General features: G+C 40.4%; 2 protein-coding genes across 2 annotated transcripts; both read right to left on the bottom strand.

Annotated features, from left to right (window-relative positions):
- Positions 1-1,925: 1,925 nt before the first annotated feature.
- On the bottom strand, positions 1,926-3,383 carry LOC104414475 (polyubiquitin). Its single transcript, XM_010025610.3, has 2 exons — positions 3,287-3,383; positions 1,926-2,884 (listed from the first exon to the last, which is right to left on the bottom strand). Exons 1-2 carry the CDS (start codon positions 3,344-3,346, stop codon positions 2,186-2,188), a joined length of 759 nt encoding a protein of 252 aa, XP_010023912.1. The 5' UTR covers positions 3,347-3,383; the 3' UTR covers positions 1,926-2,185.
- A 15,657-nt stretch (positions 3,384-19,040) lies between these two features.
- LOC120287246 (polyubiquitin-C-like) lies at positions 19,041-23,069 on the bottom strand. The gene is made up of 4 exons (XM_039299974.1): positions 22,533-23,069; positions 19,679-19,840; positions 19,262-19,441; positions 19,041-19,220 (listed from the first exon to the last, which is right to left on the bottom strand). Exons 1-4 carry the CDS (start codon positions 23,067-23,069, stop codon positions 19,041-19,043), a joined length of 1,059 nt encoding a protein of 352 aa, XP_039155908.1.
- Between the last annotated feature and the right edge of the window lie 2,172 nt (positions 23,070-25,241).

Below are 25,241 nucleotides of genomic sequence, written 5' to 3'. Positions count from 1 at the left end.
TGTTGTTATCAAAGGAAATTTTATTTTGAGAATATAAATTTTGTGTCGTTATTAAATTCGCTTTTTTGCTTAGAAGCTTGTCCATAAAATAAAAATAGAAAAATCAATTTCTAATAGTTATCATTCACGCTCCTAAGAAATTAAGGACGGATCACATGAAACACTAGAGAGAAAAAGAGAGAACCTCTTCCTCGTCAGAATTTGGAGGCATGAAGACTGGAAGTTGAGAAGGCGAAGCAGCATTGGAGCAGAACGATGAAAACACGTCCGCTCCCTCTCCCTCTCCCTCACTTGTAAGTAGCAACGGTGAAAGATGAAAAGGCCTTCATTTGTACTGTACTTTTTGCCTTTTTCAAAGGGTCGTTCCATATAGGTAAGGAAATAAGAAGAAAATTTCAGCAGGTCCACTTTTTCCCAAAGCATCTTCCAAAGTGGTGATTATTACAAAAAGAAAAAGATTATGAATTAGTGACTTTGTCTCGATTGACCCTCTAGCTCATCGATGATACAGGTCTTTCGCCGGACAATTACCATGCACGTGTGTGTGCGCCAGGTGCCATTATTTGTACCATAGGCGCATTTTCGTCCAAAGCTATTCAAATTCAATTTCAAAATTTACGAATTTTAATCATAATTCTTTAAACTAAAATCCGGATCCCCGCAATTCTCAAACTTTCTCAAACTGCGTGAGGTTTGGCTCTCGAGTCTGAGAGCCTTTGAGGATGCAAATGAAAGGCGTGACGGGATTTTGCTTGTACGATCGGTTCGATTGCTTTGTGAAGAAGAAAGAGAGAGAGGGGCGAATGGAGAAATTACCTTCTCCTTTTGCTGCTTTGGAGGGTCAAATAATCTGAACACACAAAAAAAAAAAAATCTTTTTTTTTTTTTTTGCTGGCCAGTTTTATTGATCTAATGTACAAAGCAGAGTTAAATCTGCTAGAAGAGGAACCAAAATGCAGCAACAAGCCTCGCTTTACAATCAACCTCCAGGCGCCACACGTCAAAGAGAGTCGAATCCGCCCGGATTGTCATCAGCCAGCCTTTTTCCCATATAAGAAATATGGTGCCGTTCGGCTGGCGTACACACCTGCACCTTATGAAGAAGCTTGTGCTTCACTTCCTTGTCCGTGCCAGTCTCGCAAACCTAACATAGTCATAAAGAGAGTCGAATTCGCTTGGATGCCATAACTTGCCAGGTCAAGGTCATCAGCCAAAATTTTTCCCACGCAAGAAATTCTGAGCTTTTCGGCTGGCACACACTCCTGCAGCTTACGACGAAGGAACACATTCCAACTAATTCCCAAAAAATATAAATTTGTATCAAATTCGAACTAGTAACTAATCCCAACATGGAAGTATTGAAAAAACTCATAGGGTTAATATCTTAAAAAACCATAAACTGGTATACTTGTGATAAATTTACCAAAAACTATTTTTTTTACCATGAAAAACCCAAAACTGGTACATCTATGACAAATTTACCCCGACTAACTATAAAAAACCCTAAACTGGTACATTTATGACAAATTTACCCCAAACTAATTTATTCGACTACAAAAAATCCCAAACTGATAAATTTGTGACTAATATACCCTCCGAAAAATTAGATTAATACCACAAAAAAAATCACAAAAATTATAAACTGTGACAAACAGAGTGTAAAATCTCAAATTGATATACTGATCAATTGTCACGTGTTATTTAACTTTATAATTTAACAAGAAAATTTAACTAAAACTAACAGAGGGTAAATTTGTCACAAGTGTACCAGTTTAGGGTAAATTTGTCAAAGGTATACCAGTTTGGGGTTTTTGGTGGTTAAAAAAATAGTTTGGGGTAAATTTGTCACATGTGTACCAGTTTGGGGTTTTTCAAGGTATTAACCCAAACTCATATAAGCAAAAAATCTCAAATATCCTTGATCATGAGACATATAATTGTCACTATAAAAAAGAACCAAAATTCCAACAGTAGTAATTAATATTAACATAATAGAAGTAAGTGGATCTATTAAGTGACCGAACTCGAAAGAAAAATCATTATTAATGGTCCAAGACCATACATATTGATAGATAAAACTTCTATTTATTTGCTGAATAGATAGATCTGCAGCTTATGATGAAGCTTGTCCTTCTATTCCTTGACTGTGTCAGACCTGCAAACCTGAAGAACAAAAGTCTCACCACTAGAGCTCTTGACAAATATCTGAAATGGAGCAAGGAGACACCAATTGTAAGACAGAGCCATCCGCAATGTTGTAACAAGCTAATGTCTTGTGATCCTCAAGAAGCTTTCCTTCATAGAGCATATGCGAAGTCATGACTTGCGCAGACATCAATGCTCCAGCTATGGCTTTGACATCACGCACAGTGCACCAAGATTTAGCGCCTAATGTGACTCTACGACTAGACATGTCGACAATAATTGACACATCATCTTTGGGATGGAAAACCAAATGAAATGTGGTCTTTGGCAGCAAGTCGAGTGAGGCAAGGGTCCTATCGTCCGCAAGCACCTTTCCACCAAATACCAGAGCGAAGTCATCAGACCGTATCCCTTCCTTGGTTTGAATCATCAATTTAACATTTTGAATGGTATCTAGTTGCCTCGCTTCGACCAGCAAGTTTTTCTGGGTCAATGAGATCTCAACCTTTATTATAATCCTAGTCGAGTCCTGAAGGATGAGATGGAGCGTGGAGTCACCCTGGATGCCATAATCAACTAGTCTTTTTCCATCTTCGAGATGATCTCCTCCGAAAAAAAGCAGCTGACTATGTTCATCGATTTGTTCCTTGTCTTGAATCGATGCTTTGATATGTTTCACGGTCGAATCTCTCCTAGCTTTCAAGGCTGTTGTCTTGATGATCTTCAAGTACAGATTCACCTAAGCAACAAAAAAAAAAAGAAGGCAAATGGGTTCCGAAGATGGCGACAAACTAAAAATCGAATCAACATCCATAGAATGAACAAAGTTGAAAAAATCTGAGAGAGTATCTGTTCTGAACAGCAAGTCGATCACAAAGCCACTATACTTTTTCCAAGTATTTAATTAGCCACTGCCTTGAAATTAGAAATTCAGCAAGCAAAATGTCAAATGGAACGGTAACATAAAAAAAAAAAAAAAAATACTGACCGCACTGATTTTCCTGTTTCAACAAGGCATTTCACTTAAAAATGGTTCTTTTCCACTACATTTTCTTGCCTTCTCTAGCTTACCTCGTTCGATCCGACCAAGTACAGAAAATATGGGAAAAACACGACATAAGAACCCAAAGAGAGAAAGAACCTCTTCTTCGTCAGAATTTGTAGGCACAGATTGTGGAAGTTCGGAAGGCGAATTACCCATCGGAGCAGAAAGATGAAAACACGTCCACTCCCTCTCCCTCACTTGTAAGTAGTAACGGTGAAAGATCATAAGCCTTTATTTATACTATAGTTTTGCCTAATTCTCTAAAAATACCCTAAACTTTAAGTCCACTTTCAATTTTTTCTCGAACTTTTCTTTACTGAAATTTTAAGTTTAGCTACCCTAAATTTTGTTTTGTCTAAAAAACATCACCAACTGTTAATCTATTCTCAAATTTACTCTATGGTCCAATCCAAACTTGACGTGGCATTTTCACATCAATAATAAATTTACATCGATGAAAAATTATCTTCAAAATAAAACTGTTCTAGAATATATAAATTGGCGATGACTGCTAATAGGGGTAGATTTAAGATTAGAGTAAAAAAATGGTGATTTTTCTTTTCAACAAAAAAAGTTTGTGGTAGATTTGATATTAGACCTAAAGTTTGTGATTTTTTTGAAGAAAAAAAGAGGTTCACTTCAAAATTAAGACTAGATCTAAAGTTTGGCCCTTCTTTTAGGGAATTAGGCCTTTGCCTTTTTCAAAGGGTCGTTTCATAAAACTAAAAAAATACAAAGAAAATTTCAGCAAGTCCACTTTTTCACTTTGAAAATGGTGATCATCTTTCGTTAAAAAAGAAAAAAGAAAAAGAAAGGTGGTGATTGGCGCAAAAAGGAAAAAAAATTCTGAATTAGTGACTTCCAAAGTAACTTTTATGGTGTTTTATATCTCCACGAATATACCAGCCTTTCCCAGGACAATTACCACATGCGTGTGTCAGCCTGTCAGGTGCCATTCTTCACACCATGGAAAGGGGCATTTTCGTCCAAAATCATTCACACTCAATTTCTAAATTTTAGAAATTTAATCATAATTCTCAAAATCTTTAAACTAAATCCCGGATCCCTGCAGTTCTCAAACTTCTTCGGCTTTGAAGTCCGAGAGCCTTTGAGGATGCAAATGGAGCGTGATGGGTTTTTGCTTGTACGATCGGTTCGATTACTTCGTGAAGAATATGGAGAGGGAGGGCGCGAATGGAGAAGTCGCCTACTCCTTTTGCTTCTTGCTTTGTCACTGCTTTTGCTGCTTTGGAGGGCCAGATCATCCGAACACAAAAAAGGAAAAAGGAGAACCAAAAAAAAAAAAAAAAAGAGAGCTAAAAAGAGACTTTGCTGGGAACTTTTATTGATCCGATGTACAAAGCAGAGTTAAATCTGTTAGAAGGGTAACCAAAATGCAACAACAAGCCTCACTTTACAATCAACCTCTAGGGCCACACGTCTCCACATGATGTGGAGATGCCAGGGAGATGCCAGGTTTCACTAATCTTCATGTCTCTTAGCCCATACAGAACATTAAGATGGATCTTAGAGAAAATAGTATTGCTAGAAAACAAAAAGCTACTGCCATGCGACACTTCAAGTCACTAGTTTAAACCTCATATTTGAGATGGATTTACCTTTCCAAGTACTACATGCCCATTTCGACTCCGAGTCCCAGCTGAAACCAACTCGAGTAACTCCACACTTGGCATCAACTTTTAGCAACGGCGCATTCCATGAACAGATGATTTCTGGATTCGAGATAGGCATACCTCATTTGGTTAGAGTTCATTGAATATAGCAAGCTAACAGATGAAACTATGCTTTGGAATGTTTGGAGTCGGCCACATTAATTGTGCCATGCCTTTTACCTTGCTGAAGTTCTTATGCTGCTCCATGTACTATTACCTGACAATTTATTTGAAGAAGCTGCCTTCCAAACCACCTCATCAGCCTGCCATGGATGAGAATAGACAGCACCACGTAGCGCAGATAGGATCACTGCCAAATCCTCTGATCTTGCAATTGGCCATACCCAGTCTCCATCTTTGGCTTGCAGTGAAACCATCTAGCGGAAAACTTTTTCAGAAATGGCCCCATAAAGATGTAGTGGATCAAACCAGAGAAGATGCTCTTACCATCACAAATAGCATACAAGGGCTTTATCTCGGGAAAAATTACTAACAAGTCATAAACCTATTTCAATTTATCCAATTTAGTCTTAAACTTTTGACAATTTGTCAATGTAGTCATTTTGACTAATTTTAACCAAAAATTGTTAATGTAAATACTTTTCATCCCATGTGGTACGGTTGGCATCGACGTGAACATTATTTGTAATTTCTTTAAATAAATTGGCCGAGCTTCTATTGCCAATTGATTCTTCAATAGTAGCTGGATCGCCTTGGTGTTTTCTCGACATAATCGTACATGTGAGTTTGGCGTGACAGAATTTTATGAGTTTCTTGGAAGAAGTACACCTCAAGTGCCAAAACTTGTCACGGAGGGACACTTAGGGTGCGAATGGTAACGTTTCTATTCTTTTTTTTTGTTCTAGGGAACAAAAAAAAAAAGTGTTTCTGTTCCGGGAACAATTTTTGAACAAAAGAACGCGTTTGGTAACGTTTGTTCGGGAATAAAAAATGAATAGAAACACGTTTGGTGGTAAATTTTATTCTTTTTTTTGTTTCTTTTAATTTTTTAAACATTTTTATTTTATTTTTCATTTTTCCCTTTCTTTTTATTTTTTTCTTTTTCGGCCGGTCACCGGCCGGCGGGCCGACGGGGCGGGCGCCTCGCCCAGCCATGGCGAGGCTCGCCGGCCCCGGCGAGGCCGAGCTCGCCCAGCCAAGGCGAGGCTCGGCGTCGCCGGTGCGGGCGAGGCCGAGCCTCGCCTTGGTTGGGCGAGCTCGGCTCGCCCCGGATTCGGTGAGGCCGAGCCTCGCGATGGCTGGGCGAGCTCGGGCTCGCCCGGATCCGACGAGGCCGAGCTCGCCCAGCCAAGGCGAGGCTCGGCATCGCCGGCCAAAGGAAAAAGAAGAAAAAAAGAAGAAGAAAAGAAGAAGAAAAGAGAAGAGAGAGAAGAAGCGTTTCTTCAAAATTGTTTCTGGAACAAGAAGCAACTTTTTTGTGTTTCTTTTTTTTGCTCCAATTTTGTTCCGGGAACAAAAAAACAAAAAAAGAACAAAAACGCAACCGAACGCGTTTCTGTTCCTTTTGTTCCCGAGAACAAAAAAGTACAAAAGTGTTCCAAAAACACTTTTTGGAGCGTTTCCATGCGGGCCTTAAGTACCAAAAGTTAGGAAAATGATATTTAAGTACTAAAATCGGAGTAAAATGGATCATTTAAGTGCAATTTCGGCCAAAATCCGGTCAAAATGCCGACGTGGTAAAAAAATTAATATAAAAATTAGTTAAATTATATTTAAAACTAAATTTATTTAAAATATTTAAAAAATAAAATAAAATAATTTAAAATTAAAAAAAAAAAAAAAAGGTAGGCGACTAAGGGTGAGCCCTTGTTGCCGCCACTAGAAGTGCCAGCGACGGAGGGGGGGTCGGTCGGGGTCCCCGGGCCATGGCCAGGGGCCGCGACCCCGGCTGATTGGCGATGAGGGCCCGCGAGCCCTCGCCCCAAATTTGGGCGAGGTCGGCGGCCCTCGCCCTCGCCCAAATTTGGGCAAGGGTCGGCGGCCCTCGCCCGGGGCCCAGGGCCGGCCGACCGCTGGTCGTTGGGACCCCAGGTGGGCGGTGACCCTTGGCTCGGTTGGGCGAGGGCCGCCGACCCTCGCCCAAGATCGGGTGAAGGTTTGTGGGCCCTCGCCGCCGGTCGGTCGGGGTCACTAGCCCTTGGCTAGGGCCGGCGATCCCGGCTAACCCCTCCCCTCCGTCGCCGCCCTTCCGGCGGCGGCGGGGAGGCGGTGGCGGCGAGGGCTCAACCTCAACCGCCTACCTTTTTTTTTTTTTTTTTTTTTAATAAATATTTTTACTTTATTTTAAATATTTTAAATTTTAATTTAATTAATTTTTTTTTACCACATCAGCACCAAAACGACGTCGTTTTTGTATTGTCTAGCCACGTTAGTGTGCAAAACGACGTCGTTTTGCACTTACTTCGCCGAAAAATCGCCACGTTGGCATTTTGGTCGGAGTGGCACTTAAGTGATCCATTTTACTCTGATTTTGGCACTTAAGTGTCACTTTCCTAACTTTTTGCACTTTAAGTGTCTCTTCGTGCCAAGTTTTAGCACTTGGGATGTACTTTGTCCAAGTTTCTTCTTATTTGGAATGGTTAACCAACCTTCTTGACGCTTCCCCCTTTATACATAACTGAAGCTCTGAAGCCATCCTAGAACAACTGCCGTTCTCAGAGGGAATGCCGACGAAAGTGAAGGCCTCCTCAAAAGCCTGAGATATATTTCGCATATATTTGGTGTGTGCTAACTCCGTTTCCCTTTCCATTTCAAGTCGGTGAATATGAGTTAAGTAGTATGTCGACAGTAACCATTGGTCGGAGAGAAAATGTTTATCGCCTGCTGGTTATCATGTTAGCAGTAGAGCAAGACGTATCTAATCCAATCCCCCTCCGTCTGAAGTCACATAATGAGGATATTACTATCGCATGAATTGTGAGAGAACTCAATGTTTTTAGAGGCATTTAATGGAAAGAAACACTGATTATCATGCTTGTTAAGCACTTGACAACCGATGATATGCAGGCATTGAAACTGATAAAGAGTTTGCATTTTGAATCGGCGCAGACAACGAAAAGGAGCAAGAATTGCAAATCGGGTTTCCCACGAATTAAAACACGTTGCTCACATCGGATGGGAAGGCCCCTCCTCCAACGCCTAGAGTTGGGTACGGTCACTGCTCAACCTCCTCATTCAGCACCTCCATTTTTCTGGGCATCACAAAGTCGAATGGTCAAATGATCAGTTTGAGAATATGCAAAGCGTGATTAGACAATTATATGCAGATTTAACTTATGGAGACTTGAATACATTTTGCATTCTAATGATATCCCAAAACCAGCTTCCATTTCGCACCGTATCGCTTCTTGATGATTTACTGAGAAAAACAAGGATGATCCGTCAAATAAGGAGGACATTGAAAGAAATAGCATTGAGATCACTTTCCTGAAGTCCTTGTCATAATGATCGTTTCTAACGCATGATCGTGAAAATAAGCATATGGCTAATACTCTTAATCCTAATGCAGATGCACAAGTTCGATTCGACTCCACAACTCACGTTGCAGCCAGTTGATCCTCTGGAAGACGCCACCGACCCTTCCATCCAATCGCCATCAAAAGATTGATTCCCACTTTTTGTCCTACAAAAATGCATTTAGAGTCTGAAAGGGCTAGTAATAACACCTAGAGGGGGGTGAATAGGTGTAAATAAAAATTCTCGCAAGATTCAGAAGTAATAATTGCTTATAGAAAATCACAGACGAATTTAGACTTTAACAGTTTCAAACTTGAACAGATAAATAGAGCTACGAATCTAAATAAAGGAGTTGATGGAAGGGAATTAAGAACACATGATTTATAGTGGTTCGGCTTAAATCAAACCTACGTTTACTCTCCTGTGCTGACAGCTTATTGACTGGATTTCACTAAGAATTCAAAATAGATTTTACAACTTGATGATCTCGACTTCATAGTGAAGAGTCTCTACTTGTCTCTCACAAAGTCTCACTATGAGTTTATCTCTTTTGTAAACAACTTTGAGCTTAGTGAAATAGCAAGGAACTAGGAAGCTTCAGATTTTGAAAATTTTCTTTCACGCACTCTGTCAAACAATTAGAGAGTCCGCCTTAAATACTCCTTCATGCCTTCACAACCGTTGGCACTTTCCAAAGGAATTCTTCTAATTTACCCGTTGGACAAAATCAATCAAGGAGATCTCGAGTTGTTTGAAGATTTGTGATGAAAGCCCGTCAATCATGTTCGCTCATACAATCGGGATCTTGGTTTCCATAAGTAAAACATTCCAAGTTTGCTTGCCTTCCAAAAGATTTGATTATCGAAATTGATTCCAATAAAGATAGTTCATCATATAGGTGCTATATCCAACCATAAGGTCATCCATGAGCCATACGAAATGAATCCTTAAAGAAATAAAGATAATATCACATCTGGATAAGTCTTCATTCTTCAGTTTGGAAACTGTCAGTGAGGGTAGACTTTGAACCTAAAGTCTAGTGGTCTTCAAACTTTGATACTAGAGTCTGGAAGTCTTTAGACTAGACTTTCTGGAAATGTTTTGTCAACTTCAAAACAGTAAATGAGTTTTCTCCAAAAATCTCCCCATTTTTAATAGTGACAAAACTTCCCTGCAGATTTAAGAACTTTTATCTTGCAAAACAACTCTTAGGCAATACATAATATTTTATAAAACTAAGTTGATTATGACCTGGATAATATCGATTTTGCAACCACAGAAAACATGTTAATCCTGAAAAGATAAGACAATTAACTATCCAACCACAATTAGTATTACCAAAGTAAGTTACTGCAGACGTCAAAAAGTCCAACAAATCCAACAAAGTTCAACAATCAAAACGAAAAACCAATAGTCAAATCATAATAAAGTCAAATCTACATACATTCTCCCCCTTTTCGTCAAGAGCAAAAAGTGGAGAAAAATAATAAGAGTTTGATTAAATCAAGACTGTTTAGGGATGCGAACGAGCTGGAAATCCCCCATAGACTTCATAGTCTCCTCCTACTTCCTCAAAGTCTCCTTCAACTGCTCAATATCCTTACCCTTGGCATTCTCTTGTACTTGAAGTTTAAGGGCTTGTACTTGTTCATGTAGAGAGGTTGAAGTAGACTTTAAAGCTGTTTTGAGGTTCTTGATCTCAAACTCCATTGCATATTGCTGTCCCTTCAACTCCACAAGGACCTCTAGCAGTCTCTGAAAGTCCACTGTTGGTTCTGTTTGAGCACTAAGTCTAGCCAAATCAATTTCAGGGGAGTTGAGATGAGAGGGAACATCAGTAGGTTGATCACCCAGACTTGGAGAGGATGGCTCAACATCAGCTTCAGGATATTGAGATGCATAGACATCCTCTGGATTTGCTGGAGATCTGCTCACATCATCACTTGTAAAACAGGTGAAGAAGATGCACCTATGTTTTCAGCAGCCCCCCTGTCTTTGTGGTTACAGGTGGAGAAGAAAAATCTTCTTCTTATTCTTTCTCAGCTCCTAAGTGATGTGCTTTTTCTCTTGCAGTTCCACTCCGAGTCTTCTCAGAATCATCTGACAAAGATACTGCAAATGTTGGCTCAAAAGAGTCATATTGACCCTCTTCTTTTGATTCTGCTTCTCTTCTTTCTCTTTCTTCTTCTCTTTCTTCTCTTGTTGTTGCACTTCCTTCTCTTCTCTATTCTCTTCCTTCATTGCTCAGCTCTGTCTCTTTTCGTCCTTTTTCCTCTATGTTCTGCGGCTGCTCAAAACTAACAAAGCTCTGTAGATTTTTCAAGGAAAATGCAGAAAGTTTGAGATAATCCTAGTCTTCATCGTCCTGTAAGATAATGGCTCTCCTCTTCTTGATAGGTGCACTCATAGGCTCCTTGCCTTTTCTCTTTTTCGCAGCAGAGTCTTGTTTTGTTTTGGTTGGGGACTTCTCCTTTAAGCACTCCAATGCTTTATTCAGCTCTTTCAATCTCATCTTTGAAACCATCTTCAAACCTATCTCCATAGGAGCAATGGTTCTAACACAAAGAGATGCTGGAAACTGAATGTGAAAGTGTCGAAACAATTTGGTAACCAGCGCGGAGTAAGAAAGTTGTCCCTTGTCCTTCATAATAGTCCTGTACATGTGCATCAGGATTGTGTGTGGCAGCGAGAACTTCATCCCATTGTTGATGGCAAACATCAGCTTTGCCTCAGAGCGAGATACATCTGTCTTGGAGGTTGACTTGGGTCGGATGCAATTGATTACAACCTTATGCAACAAGATGTTGGAGGCATATATTCTGGAATATGAAATTCCTCCTTCGGCAAGTCTGTCCCGAACAAGAGACATTGTTACATGACCAACAAACACGTTTATTGGTTGGAAACTCCCTCTTTCCACATCAATGACATCCGCCAAAGTGTCCACATCCACCACAAAGTTTTTTTCCCTTACCGTAAAACAAAATCTATTCGCGTCTAGAAAAGACAGATTTGAATAGAAATAAGCAATTAATTCAGGGTAAGTAACAAAAGTTTCATAACATAATCTTTCAAGTTGAAGGAGAGCGAACTTTTCCCTCAGATTCACCTTCAAAGAATCCAAGTAATCAAAATCCACAGTTCGAGGGTTCATTACCCCTCTCTTCAGCAATTTTGAATAAGTCTTTTTGTGGTCCTTAGAACGAAACACAATCGTTTCCTCACCATGTACAGTAGCCACAATGCCCATCCTAGGCTGAAAATTCGCATACATTCTCTCATCATCATCCTTCACCTTAGGCTGATTAAAAGAATTGAACCACGGATCAATTGGAAAGTTAGCAAAAGTCCTGTCTGCCAAACCTTCAAGTGCAATGCCTAACATTTCCATTGATCGTAGAAACATGGTCTCATTCTTGTATCCTCTCTCTCACAGAAACTCATCAATAAACATCATCGCAGTACCACTCTCCTTTAACTAAGTGTAGAGTTTAAAGAGAAATTGGGGTTTTAAAGTTCTTACGGGTTCAACATCCACGATCTCTTCTTCTGTTTGTTGGTGCAGAGGATCTTGAATCGCACACTGACGCTATTGAGAATGTTGTTGTTGTTGCTGTTGAGGAGAGTTTTCTTCCTCAGTTAAGTCAAAGTGAGTAGGACCCTCTAGCATGTGCTGTGGTCCCCTATTAGTGATCCGAGACGATTTCCTTTGGAAACACATCTTTGCAGTTGAAGAGGATTTCTCGAACTCATTCGGTTGAAAAATGTGAAAACTTGTAGGGTAAACTTGAGAGAAAAAAATGAGAGAGTAGGAATTCTGTATTCTAGGGTTTGTGAAAACGTAAATGGAGAAAAAGGATTTCGACGGTATATATAGCAAATGAAATGAGGTATACGAACAGTCACAAAGGAAAAAATAAACTGCCTTTTTCGAAAATAAAAATTGCCAAAATTTCAAAAATTCAAAGAGATAATTTCTAAAAATAAAATAGGCAAATAACTATTCCAATGACAATTATACATGTTCAAAATTTTAATACTCAAAATTAAATTACCTGCATTGAGGAAATATTGACTTACAGATGTAATTTCTGGACATTCTGAGTCTGGTCATCTTCAGACTTTAACCAATAGAAGATATAATATTTAGTTTGGTGCAGATAGACTCAAATAGACTTTTCTCCAGTGACTTCGTAAAAATGTCTGCCAACTGATTCTTTGGATTAATGAACTGAATCATAACTTATCCATTCTGAACATGATCTCTTATAAAATGATGTTGAATTTCTATATGTTTTGCCCTTAAATGAAGAATTTGATTCTTCATGAGATTAATGGCACTAATGTTGTCGCATTTGTTCTCGGTGCACGATTCTTCAATTCTAAAGTCTCTTAGTTGTTACCTTATCCACAAAATTTGAGAACACCAACTTCCAAGAGCCACATACTCTACTTCTACTATTGAAAGAGCTACAGTACTCTGCTTCATTGAGAACCAAGACACCAACTTGTTGCCCAGCAATTGACAAGTACCAGAAGCACTTTTTTTATCAACTTTACAACCTGCTAAATTTACATCTGAATATCCAAGAAGAGTAAAGTCTCATTCTTTAGGATACCACAGACCTAGCTTTGGAGTAGTTATAACGTATTTGATGATGCATTTTGCAGCACTTAAATGAGATTCTTTGGGATTTGATTGGAATTTAGCACAAATGCAAACACTAAGCAAAATGTTAGGTCTAGATGCAGTAAGGTAAAGAAGTGAACCAATAATGCTCCTGTAAAGCTTCTGGTCTACATTCTTTCCTCTTTCATCTTTGTTCAACTTCGAAGAACTTGACATTGGTATTTCGGTCTTTTTGCAATTCTCCAATCCGAACTTCTTGATGAGATCTTTTGCATACTTTTCTTGATGAATAAAGATACATTTCTTTAATTGTTTAACTTGCAATCCCAGAAAAAAAAAAAAAAAGTTAATTCACCCATCATACTCATCTCGAATTCATCCTGCATACATCTAGAGAATTTCTTGCATAGATTTTCATTAGGAGATCCAAAGATAATATCATCAACATAAATTTGAACCAGTAGAAAATCTTTACACTCTCTTTTTATGAATAAAGTAGTATCTACCTTTCCTTTAGCAAAACCATTTTAGGTTAAAAATTTACTTAACCTTTCATACTAGGCTCGAGGTGCCTACTTCAGTCCATACAAGGCATTTTTCAGTCTAAAGATTGAGTTTGGCTTTCTTGGATCTTCAAAACCAGGTGGTTGTTCCTCATAGACTTATTTTTGGATAAATCCATTTAGGAATGCACTTTTTACATCCATCTGGAATAACCTGAAATTTTCATAACAAGCAAAAGCAAGTAATAATCTAATTGCTTCTAACCTTGCTACTGGTGCATAGGTCTCATCATAGTCTATCACTTATTCTTGCGTATATCCTTTGGCCACGAGTCTTGCTTTGTTCCTGACCACTTTTCTTTTCTTGTCCACATTGGTCCTAAAAACCCATTTAGTCCCTATGATAGAATTGCCTTTAGGTTTAGGAATTAGCTCCCAAACATCATTGATGCTGAATTGTCTGAGCTATTCTTGCATAACTTTGATCCAGCTTTCATCAGATAGGGTTTCTTCTACACTGGGTTCTATTTTAGAAATAAGTGCTAAAGCACTAAACTCTTCTCGCCTTTTGGATCTGGTGCGAATTCCTTCATCAATGTTGCCAATGATGAGTTCTTTGGGATGGCTTGACTTATGCTTCCAGTTGCTAGTTGGTCTAAGAGTCTGCTAATCTTCTGCTTTAGTTGAATCTTCTAGTTCTGCTTAATGTTGATCTTTAGAAGTCTGAACCACTTTGTGGGAATTAGACTTTGTATAGTCTGGAGCAGGCTCAGATTCTTCAAATTAAGTCTGATCCAGTTGATTCTGCATAATGTCTTGAAACTTGACATTCATAGATTATTCCACAGATTGAGTCTTCTTATTGAAAACTTTGTATGCTTTGCTTGAGATTGAGTAGCCAAGGAAAATTCCTTCATCTGATCTTTCTTCAAACTTCCCAGTTCGATCATTTGCATTTTTCATAACATAACACTTACAATCGAACACATGAAAGTAAGAAACATTTGGTTTCTTCCATTTATACACTTCATAAGGAGTTTTCTCTAGAATATGCCTTAAGAATACTCTATTAATGATATAGCAAGTTGTAAAAACTACTTTAGCCCAAAATCAAGAGGGAATTTTACTCTCAATTAAGAGGGTTCTGGCCATCTCCTGTAAGTATTTGTTCTTTCTTTCCACAATCCCATTTTGTTCTGGAGTGTATGGAGAAGAGAAAACATGCTGGAAACCAGATTCATCACAGAACTTCGCAAAGTCTTGATTTTTAAACTCACCTCCATGGTCTGTACGTACGCTTGAAATATCATATCTTTTTTTCATTCTGAACTTTCTTGACAAACTTTGAGAAGTGAGAGAAGGCTTCAGACTTATTTGCCAGAAAGTAAATCCAAGTAAAGCGAGAGTAATCATCTACAATTATTAGATAGTATGCTTTGAGTTCTAGTTGGTCCAGAGAGGTCCATATGCAGAAGCTACAAAGCTTGATTAGTAAAAACTTGATTTACAAGTTTAAAGGAACTTCTAACTTGTTTTCCCAAAACACAAGGAGTACATAATTTAGACTTTTGATAAGCCAGGTTGGGGAGACCTCGAATAAGCTTCTTGGATGAAATCTTGGCAATTTGCTTCATGTTGATATGACCAAGCTTTCGATGTCAAAGATTTGCTTCATCTTGAATATATATAAGACACTGAGAACTTTCTGGTTTTATATCGAGAATGTAAATGTTCCCATGTCTTCGCCCAATAAAGGATCGAGAGAAATCTTTACTTGTTCCCGAATAGATGCCTTCTTGGAAATTAATTTTGAATCCAGTATCAAAAAGTTGACTTATACTAAGTAGATTGTAATTCAGTCATTTTACCAAGGAGATATTGTTGATAGTCGAGTTTCCAATTTTCACAATTCCACATTCAACAATTCTTCCTTTGCTGTTCCTACCAAATAAAACTTTTCCACAATTTATTTGAACAAGCTTAATAAAGCAACTTGAATCTCCTATCATGTGTCTTGAACAACCACTATCCAAATATCATTTAATATTCTTCTTGATAGTGACCTCAACTTCTTTGTTTGAGTCTGAATTAGAATCTGTTCCAAAGTCTGAGTCTGACTCTGAATTTGCCATTAGACAAATGTTGGCATATTCTTCATCACTCTCCTCGCATTCAGTGTCACTCTATGTTTCTGCTTTGAGAGCCTTCTTATACTTCTCAGTTCTTTTTTTTTTTTTTTTTCTTTCAACAAATGATAGTTAGGTCTAATATGCCTCTTTTTCTTGCATTCGAAGCATATTACATCTTTGCTGATCTCGTTGTCCTCAGTCCATCTCTTCTGGAAATTTTGCATGCTCTGCTTTTTCCGATTGAATCTTCTTCCATTTCTATTCAATCTCCTGAACTTCTGAATCATAAGTGCCAGTTCTTCATCGTCCATTTCATCTTATGAATCTGTATGATTAGAATTATCGTTAGATTTTAGAGCAATTGACTTTTTACCTTTGGGATCTTCTTCCTCATTGATTTGCTCCACTTCATATGATTGAAGTGTGCCAACAAGTTCATTTATTGAAAGAGGCATGATCCTCTTGGTTTCTCTAATTGAAGTCTTCACGTGATTCCAGTCTTTGGAGAGTCCGCACAGCAGTTTATTGACCTTCATTGGTCTTGAGATTGGTTGTCCTTGATATGCCAGGCCGTTTACAATCTCTGTGAAGCGACTAAAATATCAATGATAGATTCTCCAGGCTTCAACTTGAAGGCTTCATACTGTTCGAGTAGAATATTGATTTTTGTTTCCTTTACTCGATCAGTTCCTTTATAGGTAACGTGCAATCTGTCCCAAACTTCTTTCACTGTTTCACATGAAGAAATTCAATTATATTCAGTAGAAGATAAAGCACAATATAAAGAGTAGATAGCTTTAGCATCAAGAGCTTGTCCTTGGTTAATTTTTCTTGTATCATTTCGCCAGCATCTACGGCTTCCTTTCCTCTTTCTAAGGTTGATGTAGCTTTGGGATTGATCCATTTTTCTACCACATCTCATTCCAGGGGATCTTTCGATCTCAGGAACGCCTTTATCTTGTTTTTCCACACAATGTTTTTCTTCCCATCAAAGTAAGGAGGTCTAGTGTTGCTTTGGCCTTCAACCAAACTTGGAGCTAAAATACTAGCTATAGATCTTTAACTTAGAAGTAAAAACACTTCAGTAAAATGAACACACAAGCTCTGATACCAATTGAAATGGTTAGTAGTAACACCTAGAGGGGGTGAATAGGTGTAAACAAAAATTCTCGCAAGATTCGGAAGTAATAATTGCTTATAGAAAATCATAGACGAATTCAGACTTTAACAATTTCAAACTTGAACAGATAAATAGAGCTACGAATCTAAATAAAATAATTGAGGGAAGGGAATTAAGAATACAAGGTTTATGGTAGTTCGGCTTAGATCAAGCCTATGTCCACTCTCCCGCGCAGACAGCCTATTGGCTGGATTCCACTAAGAATTCAAAAGAGATTTTACAATTTGATGATCTCAACTTCACAGCGAAGAGTCTCTACTGGTCTCTCATAAAGTCTCACTATGAGTTTCTCTCTTTTGTAAACAACTTTGAGCTCAGTGAAATAGCAAGGAATTAGGAAGTTTTAGATTTTGAAATTTTTCTTTCATGCACTCTGTCGAACAACTAGAGAGTTCGCTTTAAATACTCCTTCATGCCTTCACAACCGTTGGCACTTTCCAAATGAATTCTTCCAATTTACCCGTTGGACAGAATTAATCAAGGAGATCTTGAGTCGTTTGAAGATTTGTGATGAAAGTCCATCAATCATGTTTGCTTATACAATTAGGATCTTGGTTTCCATAAGTAAAACCTTTCAAGTTTGCTTGCCTTTTAAAAGATTTGATTATTGGAATTGATTTCAATAAAGATAGTTAATCATATGGGTGCTATATCCAGCCATAAGGTCATCCGTGAGCCATACGAAATGAATTCTTGAAGAAATAAAAATTTTGAATCTGGATAAGTTTTCATTCTTCAGTCTGGAAACTATCAGTGATGGCAAACTTTGAACCTAAAGTCTGGCGGTCTTTAGACTTTTATACTAGAGTCTAGAAGTTTTTAAACTAGACTTTCTGGAAATGTTTTGTCAACTTCAAAATAGTAAATGAGTTTTCTCCAACAGAGTCACCGAAAGATCATTCATTGTCAACACATTTAGCGCAATAACAATGATCTTGTTCTCTATGTGCAAACATGTTGTTGTAGCAGATATGAAGCAAACCGGGGCAAGAAGCCCGAACATGCTCTTGTGAAACATTAAGGATGCACAGTACTCGCCGAGATGCCTACTATCTAAAGGCTTTGGCTCACCTTAGAGCTCACCTTCCAAGCGTGCCTCTAGTGCAACGAAGCATCTGAGGCGGCACCACAAATCAGCCTCGTCCATTGATGGCCCAACTCAAGAATCATCACGACACCACCCGACATTCTAGAAGAAACCAGAATTTGGGTCTTGGAGTAGAGACACCCTCAAATGATGCCACCATGGTGTCGAAACAATCGCGGAGGAGGAAATCAAAGGGTTCATCTGGTAGTGGGTCGACAAGGACGTTGTGATCAAAAGGGCAAAGTCCTTCGAACGATGCATCCTCGTTGACAGAGCATGGGTCAGGGTCCGAACATGGACAAGGACTAAAGAAGATTCAGAGTCATCTCAGCACAGTTACCGAAGTGTCCGAAGAAGGGAAAGGGTGAGAAGTGATTAGTGGTTAGTGTACATGCAAATTGTAAAGACTTGAACAAAATCTTCCGAAACCAGTTTGTCTCCCTTGCTGAGTTTCTTGTTCTAAGGACATTTTTCTGCTAACAAATTTGGGTCAATGGAAGATGGATACTTTCGTAGTGTCACAAAGACCGCAACACCGTGGCTCACTTAATGAAAGACTTGTAGACTCAGACTTGCATCAGGCAGGTAAACCAGTAAACCCAAGGAGTTGCTTTCGAAATAGATGGTTTACAGAGATGAAGGCACCTAAACACATAATGCAAGTGCATACAAATGATAACCGACCATCTGCCCGCAAAAGATTTCCTGACTCATCGTCTAACCACTTTTGTCGTGGGTGAATGATGATATGCGAAATCATATACAAGAAAACCTTCATGTGCTCAAACGTTTGCTCGCATAGATCGACTCCAGAAATTCTTAGCAACCACGGAACAACTACTAAATTGAAAAATCAGACCTACCTCCAAGTTCCCTCTGGTGCTGCTGATCAAAAGCAGAAGTGTTCCAGGGTGCTTCTACTGTATGTCTAAGATCAAGCTTTCAGCAAACAACATTCATTAAACAGAATAACCAGCAGTATAATGTACTGCTGTGATTTTAGGATGTCCAGATATTCAATGCAAGGAAGCAGAGATATACACTGGACCTTCATCGCACATGATTTACTTATGACATACCAAGAAAATTAGCATCTATTGCATAAATGTCAGACACTAATTTCGCGCTTTCTCTCCAAAATATGATGCTGATCACTGAGTAGTTACAAACTCTAGGCATTCCAATTCCTAGGAAGTGAGATAATCTCAAGAAGAATCGAATTCTCCTCGATGCTGTAACCAGCCAGCATTTTTCCCACATAAGAAATATGGTGCCATTCGGCTGGCACAGGCAATTGCAGCTTATGATAAAGCTTGTTCTTCACTTCCTTGGCCGTGTGAGACCTGTAAACCTGAAGAATAACAGTCTTACCCTTACAGCTCTTGACAATACCTGAAATGGAGCATAGGAGACACCATTTGTAAGAAAAAGACATCCGCAATGTTGTAACAAGTAAGGTCTTATGATCCTCAAGAAGCTTTCCATGACCTGCGCAGACATCCATGCTCCAACTATGGCTTTGACATCACGCACAGTGTCCCAAGATTTAGCGGGTAATGTGAGTCTGCGATCCTACATGACAGCAACTGACACATCATCTTTGGGATGGAAAACCAAATGAAATGTGGACTCTGGCAGCAAGTCGAGTTCCTATCAACTGCAATCACCTTGGCTTGAATCATCAATTTAACATTTTGGACGGTACCCAGACGCCTCGCTTCGACCAGCAAGTTTTCTGGGTCAATGAGATCTCCACATCTACTGTAATCCTAGTCGAGATGAGATGGAGCGTGGAGTCACCGTGCATACCATAATCAACTTAATCTTTTTCCTGATCGCCTCAAAAGAAAAGAGCAGCTGACTATGTTCATTGATTTGTTTTGTGTCCTGAAGCGATGCTTTGATATGCTTCACGGTCGAATCTCTCCCAGCTTTCAGGGCCACTGTCTTGGTGATCAAGTACAGATTCACCTAAGCAACAGAAAAAACAGATGGGATTCAGCGACAAACTGAGAATCGAATCAACATCTATAGATTGAACAAAGTTGAAAATCCCGACAGCCGAGAAAGAACGAACCGGGCATCTGTTTTAAACGGCAAGTCAATCGCAAAGCTTTTGAAACTTTTATCCAAGTATTAACTTAGCCACTGCCTTGAAACTAGAACTTCACCAAGCAAGATCTCAATGGACCAAAAAAGTGAAATGTAAAAATTTCCTGATCGCACTGATTTTTTAGTTTCAACAAGGCGTTTCACCAAAAAGATCGGTCTGACCGAGTTCAGAAAATATGGAAAAAACATGACATAAACCTCCCATTTCCTCTAAAAGCAAGAAATTATTGAAGCCCCCATGAAATTATTATGGGCACGCACAATAACCATTCTGTTTTTAATTTATTTTATTTTATGTTCTCATGAATAGGTTTGGAATAAAAATCTAGGCTGCGTTTGGTAATGTTTTTGTTTTGAAGAATAATTTTTTTCAAAAACATTTTTTCTCTTTCTATTCTTAAGAATAGTTTCTAAGCATTTGAATGCATTTGGTAACTATACAAAATTCTTGTTTTCCAAAGAGAAATGTGTTTGGTATGACCCCATATATTTTTATGACTTAAAATTTTTTTAAATTTATTAATAATTTTATTACGTTTTTTTTTTTTCTTTCTTCTCATTCCTCCAACCGGCAACAGGCGAGTCACCTTGAGCCTTGCCATAACTAGGTGAGGCGACCTTGCTCACAATGGCCGGGCAAGGTTCGGCCTCGCTAGTGGCGACAAGGCTCGCAGTGGTTGGGCAAGGTTCGGCCTCGCCAAGGTTTGGATGACAAGGCTCGTGGTTCTCTCGCCAAATTTGGGTGAGTCGAGCCTCGGGGAGCCTCCCTAGCCACAGTGAGGCTCGAGGGGCTAGTGGCTGGCGAGCTCGGAGCAACCTTGCCGAGGGCATGCAAGGCTCCGACGAGGTTGTCGGGCCTTGTTTGGCTAGTCATTCGCCGACGTCAAGGTTCACGACTGGCTAGGGGAAGAAGAGAAGAAGAGAAAAAAACAGAAAAAAAAAGAAGCTTGATTCTTGATTCTTGTTTCTTGAGTTGTTCCGAGGAACAAGAAACAACTTTTTTTTTTTTTTTTGTTTTTGTTCTAAATCTGTTCCCAGAAACAAAATACTTGTCAAACACGTTTCTGTTCCATTTTTGTTCCCGTGAATAAAATAATGAACACGCATATTTCCAAGAGTGTTACCAAACCTATTTGATAATGAAATCATTTTTTTTTTTTAATTTATTGAACAAATTTTTATTCTAGAATTAAGTTTGGAAATTAGAAGTAAAATGTTTTTACTTTGTTATTTCTAGAACAAAAATGAATAAAAACTCTTCTTTTGCTTGCTCTTGCTACTAGCCCCGCCATTGCCGCCGCCGTTCGTCAGTTGTTTAGGAGAGAAAAATGTTGTGTTGTTATCAAAGAAAATTTCATTATGAGAATACATATTTTGTGTCATTATTAAATTTGTATTTTTGCTGAGAAGCTTGTCCATAAAATAAAAATAGAAAAATCAGTTTCTGATTATAAATTGACTTACGAAAGAGAATGATTATCATTCACGCCCCTAAGAAATTAAGGACGGATCACATGACTTAGAGAGAAAAAGAGAAACCTCTTCCTTGTCAGAATTTGGAGGCATGGAGACTGGAAGTTGAGAAGGCGAAGCAGCATTGGAGCAGAACGATGAAAATACTTCCGCTCCCTCTCCCTCACTTGTAAGTAGCAACGGTGAAAGATAAAAAGGCCTTCATTTGTACTGTACCTTTTGCCTTTTTCAAAGGGTCGTTTCATATAGCTAAGGAAATACAAAGAAAATTTCAGCAGGTCCACTTTTTCCCAAAGTAACTTCCAAAGTGGTGATTATCTTTCGTCTAAAAAAACAAAGTGGTGATTATTGCAAAAAGAAAAAGATTATAATTAGTGACTTTGTCTTGATTGACCCTCTAGCTCATCGATGATACAGGTCTTTCGCCGGACAATTACCATGCTCGTGTGAGTGTCAGGTGTCATTATTCGTACCATAGGTGCATTTTCGTCCAAAGTTATTCAAATTCAATTTCAAAATTTTCGAATTTTAATCATAATTGTTTAAACTAAAATCCGAATCCCCGCAATTCTCAGACTGCGTGTGAGGTTTGGCTCTCAAGTCTGAGAGCCTTTGCGGACGCAAATGAAAGACGTGACGGGATTTTGTTTGTACCATCGCTTCGATTGCTTTGTGAAGAAGAAGGAGAGAGGGGCGAATGGAGAAATTACCTTCTCCTTTTGCTGCTTTGGAGGGTCAAATCATCGGAACACACAAAAAAAAAAAGTTTTTTTTTTTTTTTTTTTGCTGGGCAGTTTTATTGATCTAATGTACAAAGCAGAGTTAAATCTGCTAGAAGAGGAACCAAAATGCAGCAACAAGCCTCACTTTACAATCAACCTCCAGGCGCCACACGTCAAAGAGAGTCGAATCCGCCCGGATGGTCATCAGCCAGCCTTTTTCCCATATAAGAAATATGGTGCCGTTCGGCTGGCGTACACACCTGCACCTTATGAAGAAGCTTGTACTTCATTTTCTACTTTCCCAGGCACCTAATAGTCATAAAGAGAGTCGAATTCGCCTGGATGCCATAACTTGCCAGGTCAAGATCATCAACCAAACTTTTTCCCACATAAAACAATTTGAGATTTTCGGACGGCACATGCTCCTGCAGCTTATGACGAAGGTTGTTCTTCACTTCCTTAACCGTGTCAGACTTGCAAACCTGAAGAACAAAAGTCTTACCACTTAAGCACTTGACAAATATCTGAAATGGAAACACCAATTGTAAGACAGAGCCATCCGCAATACTGTGACAAGCTAATGTCTTGTGATCCTCAAGAAGCTTTCCCTGATAGAACATATGCGAATGCAAAGTCACGAGCTGCGCAGACATCAATGCTCCAGCTATGGCTTTGACATCACATACAGTGTACCAAGATTTAGCGCCTAATGTGACTCTGTGACTGGACATGTCAATAATAATGGACACATCATCTTTGGGATGGAAAACCAAATGAAATGTGAGCTCTGGCAGCAAGTCGAGAGAGGCAAGGGTCCTATCCTCTGCAAGCATCTTTCCACCAAATATGAGAGCGAACTCATCAAATCGTATCCCTTCCTTGGTTTGAATCATCAATTTAACATTTCGAATGGTATCCAGTCGCCTTGCTTCGACCAGCAAGGCGACTAGATCGGTGATCCCAAGTCAGCCTTACACACACACACGCTCGAACACAAGAACCGAATGGGCAAAGAGAGTGTATATTGCTTGTGAACGAACTAGTTACAAGGTGGGAGAGGGATCCCTATTTATACAAGAGTGGGTCGTTTCTCGGCCGTGGATCGTCCCTCCGATCTGACGGTCCATTTTGAATCCGTATAATCATTACACGCTATACACCAGACTACTCGAAGGCTACTCGATGGTCTGCACCCGGCAGGCCCTTGGGAAGTCCATGGGTCGCGCTCGTCGGAGCCTTGGGCGAGATCATGGGCGTGCGTCGAAGCAAGATCGGGGTTGCAGGTCGGTCGACACGCGACCAGCTGAACCGTCACGGGCTGCTTGAGCATCGCTCAGGGGTCGCCCACGGGCTGCGCATGGGCCTTCCGCTCGTTCTGCTCATGGGTCGTTCGTGGGCTGCTTCCGAGCAGCCCTTTGTACGTGACACGATCCCTCACGGACGATCTTGGATCATGCTTGTCCGTGGGCCGTGTCATTCTCCCCACCTAATCCGGCGACGCCTCGTCGCGTCCGTGGCATGGAAGGCTTCGATGTGCCCCTTGAATTCCCACAGAGTCTCGGAGGGTTCCCAGCTTGCTTCACTCTCAAGAAGGCCTCTCCACTGGACGAGGTACTCCTTCCTTGCTGCCCGATATTTCTTCCGTATGGTCCGATCCGCCATGATACACTCAACATCCCGATCATAGGAGGTCTTCACCCCAAGGGGCGCTCGCTGCGATGTGCCCCGATCCGGATCATCCTCATCCCCATGAAACGGTTTTAACATGCTCACATGGAACACGGGGTGGAGCTTGAACTTGGATGGTATGTCCAGCTTGTACGCCACCTTTCCGATCCGTTGTATCACTCGAAAAGGGCCTTCATAGCGACAGATCAGCCCTTTGTTCACGTTTCTGTACCGAAGGACGAGGTGCAACTTGACTAGCACCAAGTCCCTGACCTGAAACTCCACATGCCGTCGCTTTCTGTCAGCCCATTTCTTCGTGCGTTTCGCGGCCCTATCCAGACACGCCCGGGCCAAGTCCACATGCTCACCCCATTCCTTAGCGAGCTTGTATGCGGCCGGGCTACTTCCTCGATATCCCGAAGCGATTGCGCTTGGCGTGAGCGGCTGCTGCCCGGTCACAATTTCGAACGGGCTTTGACTCGTGGACTCGCTCCGCTGCAAGTTGTAAGAGAATTGGGCCACGTCAATCAGCCGTGCCCGGTTAAACTGCGTATTGCTCACATAGTGCCAAAGGTAGATCTCTAGCAATCCATTCACTCGCTCGGTTTGTCCGTCGGTCTGCGGATGCATGCTGGTGGAGAGATTGAGACTCGTCCCCAGCAACTTGAAGAGCTCGGTCCAAAGCCATCCGGTGAACCGAGGGTCTCGATCGCTCACGATCATGCGTGGAACACCCCAATATTTGACGACGTGCTTGAGGAACAGCTTGGCAGCTTCCTCGGCTGGGCATTCCATTGTGGTTGGCACGAACGTCGCATATTTGGAGAGGCGATCTACCACAACCATGAGAGCCCGACACCCTTCAGACTTGGGCAGATTCACGATGAAGTCCATGGAGACGCTCTCCCATGGACGTTCCGGGATGGGCAACGGTTCAAGGAGCCCCGCGAGGCCGTTGCTCTATCTTGTCTTGTTGGCAGATAAGGCACGTCCGCACGTATGTCTCCACATCATCCCGCATTTGCGGCCAGAAGTATTGATCTTCAACAAGCGCCATGGTGCGGTGGATCCCCGGATGTCCCGCCCATTTGGAGTCGTGGCACTCTTTTAGGACTTCCTTCCGAAGTTTCCCGTGGAGCGGCACATAGAGTCGCCATCCTTTGGTGTAGAGGAGGTCATCCTCATGCCAAAATATCATCGTCAGCCCTCTTTGGCGTATCGCAGAGGACTTGGGCTCTTTGATCATGCTTCAGCCCCTCCTTGATACGATCAACCCACGGGCAGTCGGGCCTGCTCACCACATTGACCAATTCGAACTTCCTGCTTAGGGCGTCGGCCACGGAATTGGACTTTCCGGGCTTATACTCCAAAGACATAATCAAACTCGGCCGGAAGTC

The sequence above is a fragment of the Eucalyptus grandis genome, chromosome 8, assembly GCF_016545825.1.
Source record: "Eucalyptus grandis isolate ANBG69807.140 chromosome 8, ASM1654582v1, whole genome shotgun sequence".
Lineage (NCBI taxonomy): Eukaryota > Viridiplantae > Streptophyta > Magnoliopsida > Myrtales > Myrtaceae > Eucalyptus > Eucalyptus grandis.
Note: the sequence above shows the minus strand (reverse complement) of the source record. Positions and strands in the feature narration are given on the sequence as shown.

Excerpts from the sequence above, each read along its gene's own strand:
- LOC104414475 (XM_010025610.3), bottom strand. The coding sequence starts at position 3,346 with ATGGGTAATTCGCCTTCCGAACTTCCACAATCTGTGCCTACAAATTCT. Across the intron at positions 2,885-3,286 it reads CAAATTCTGACGAAGAAGAG|GTGAATCTGTACTTGAAGAT; the intron begins GTTCTTTCTCTC and ends TTTGTTGCTTAG.
- LOC120287246 (XM_039299974.1), bottom strand. The coding sequence starts at position 23,069 with ATGATTCAAACCAAGGAAGGGATACGATTTGATGAGTTCGCTCTCATA. Across the intron at positions 19,841-22,532 it reads TGGTTGATGATCTTGACCTG|GTGAATCTGTACTTGATCAC; the intron begins GCAAGTTATGGC and ends TCTGTTGCTTAG. Across the intron at positions 19,442-19,678 it reads AAAAGATTAAGTTGATTATG|GATCGCAGACTCACATTACC; the intron begins GTATGCACGGTG and ends GCTGTCATGTAG.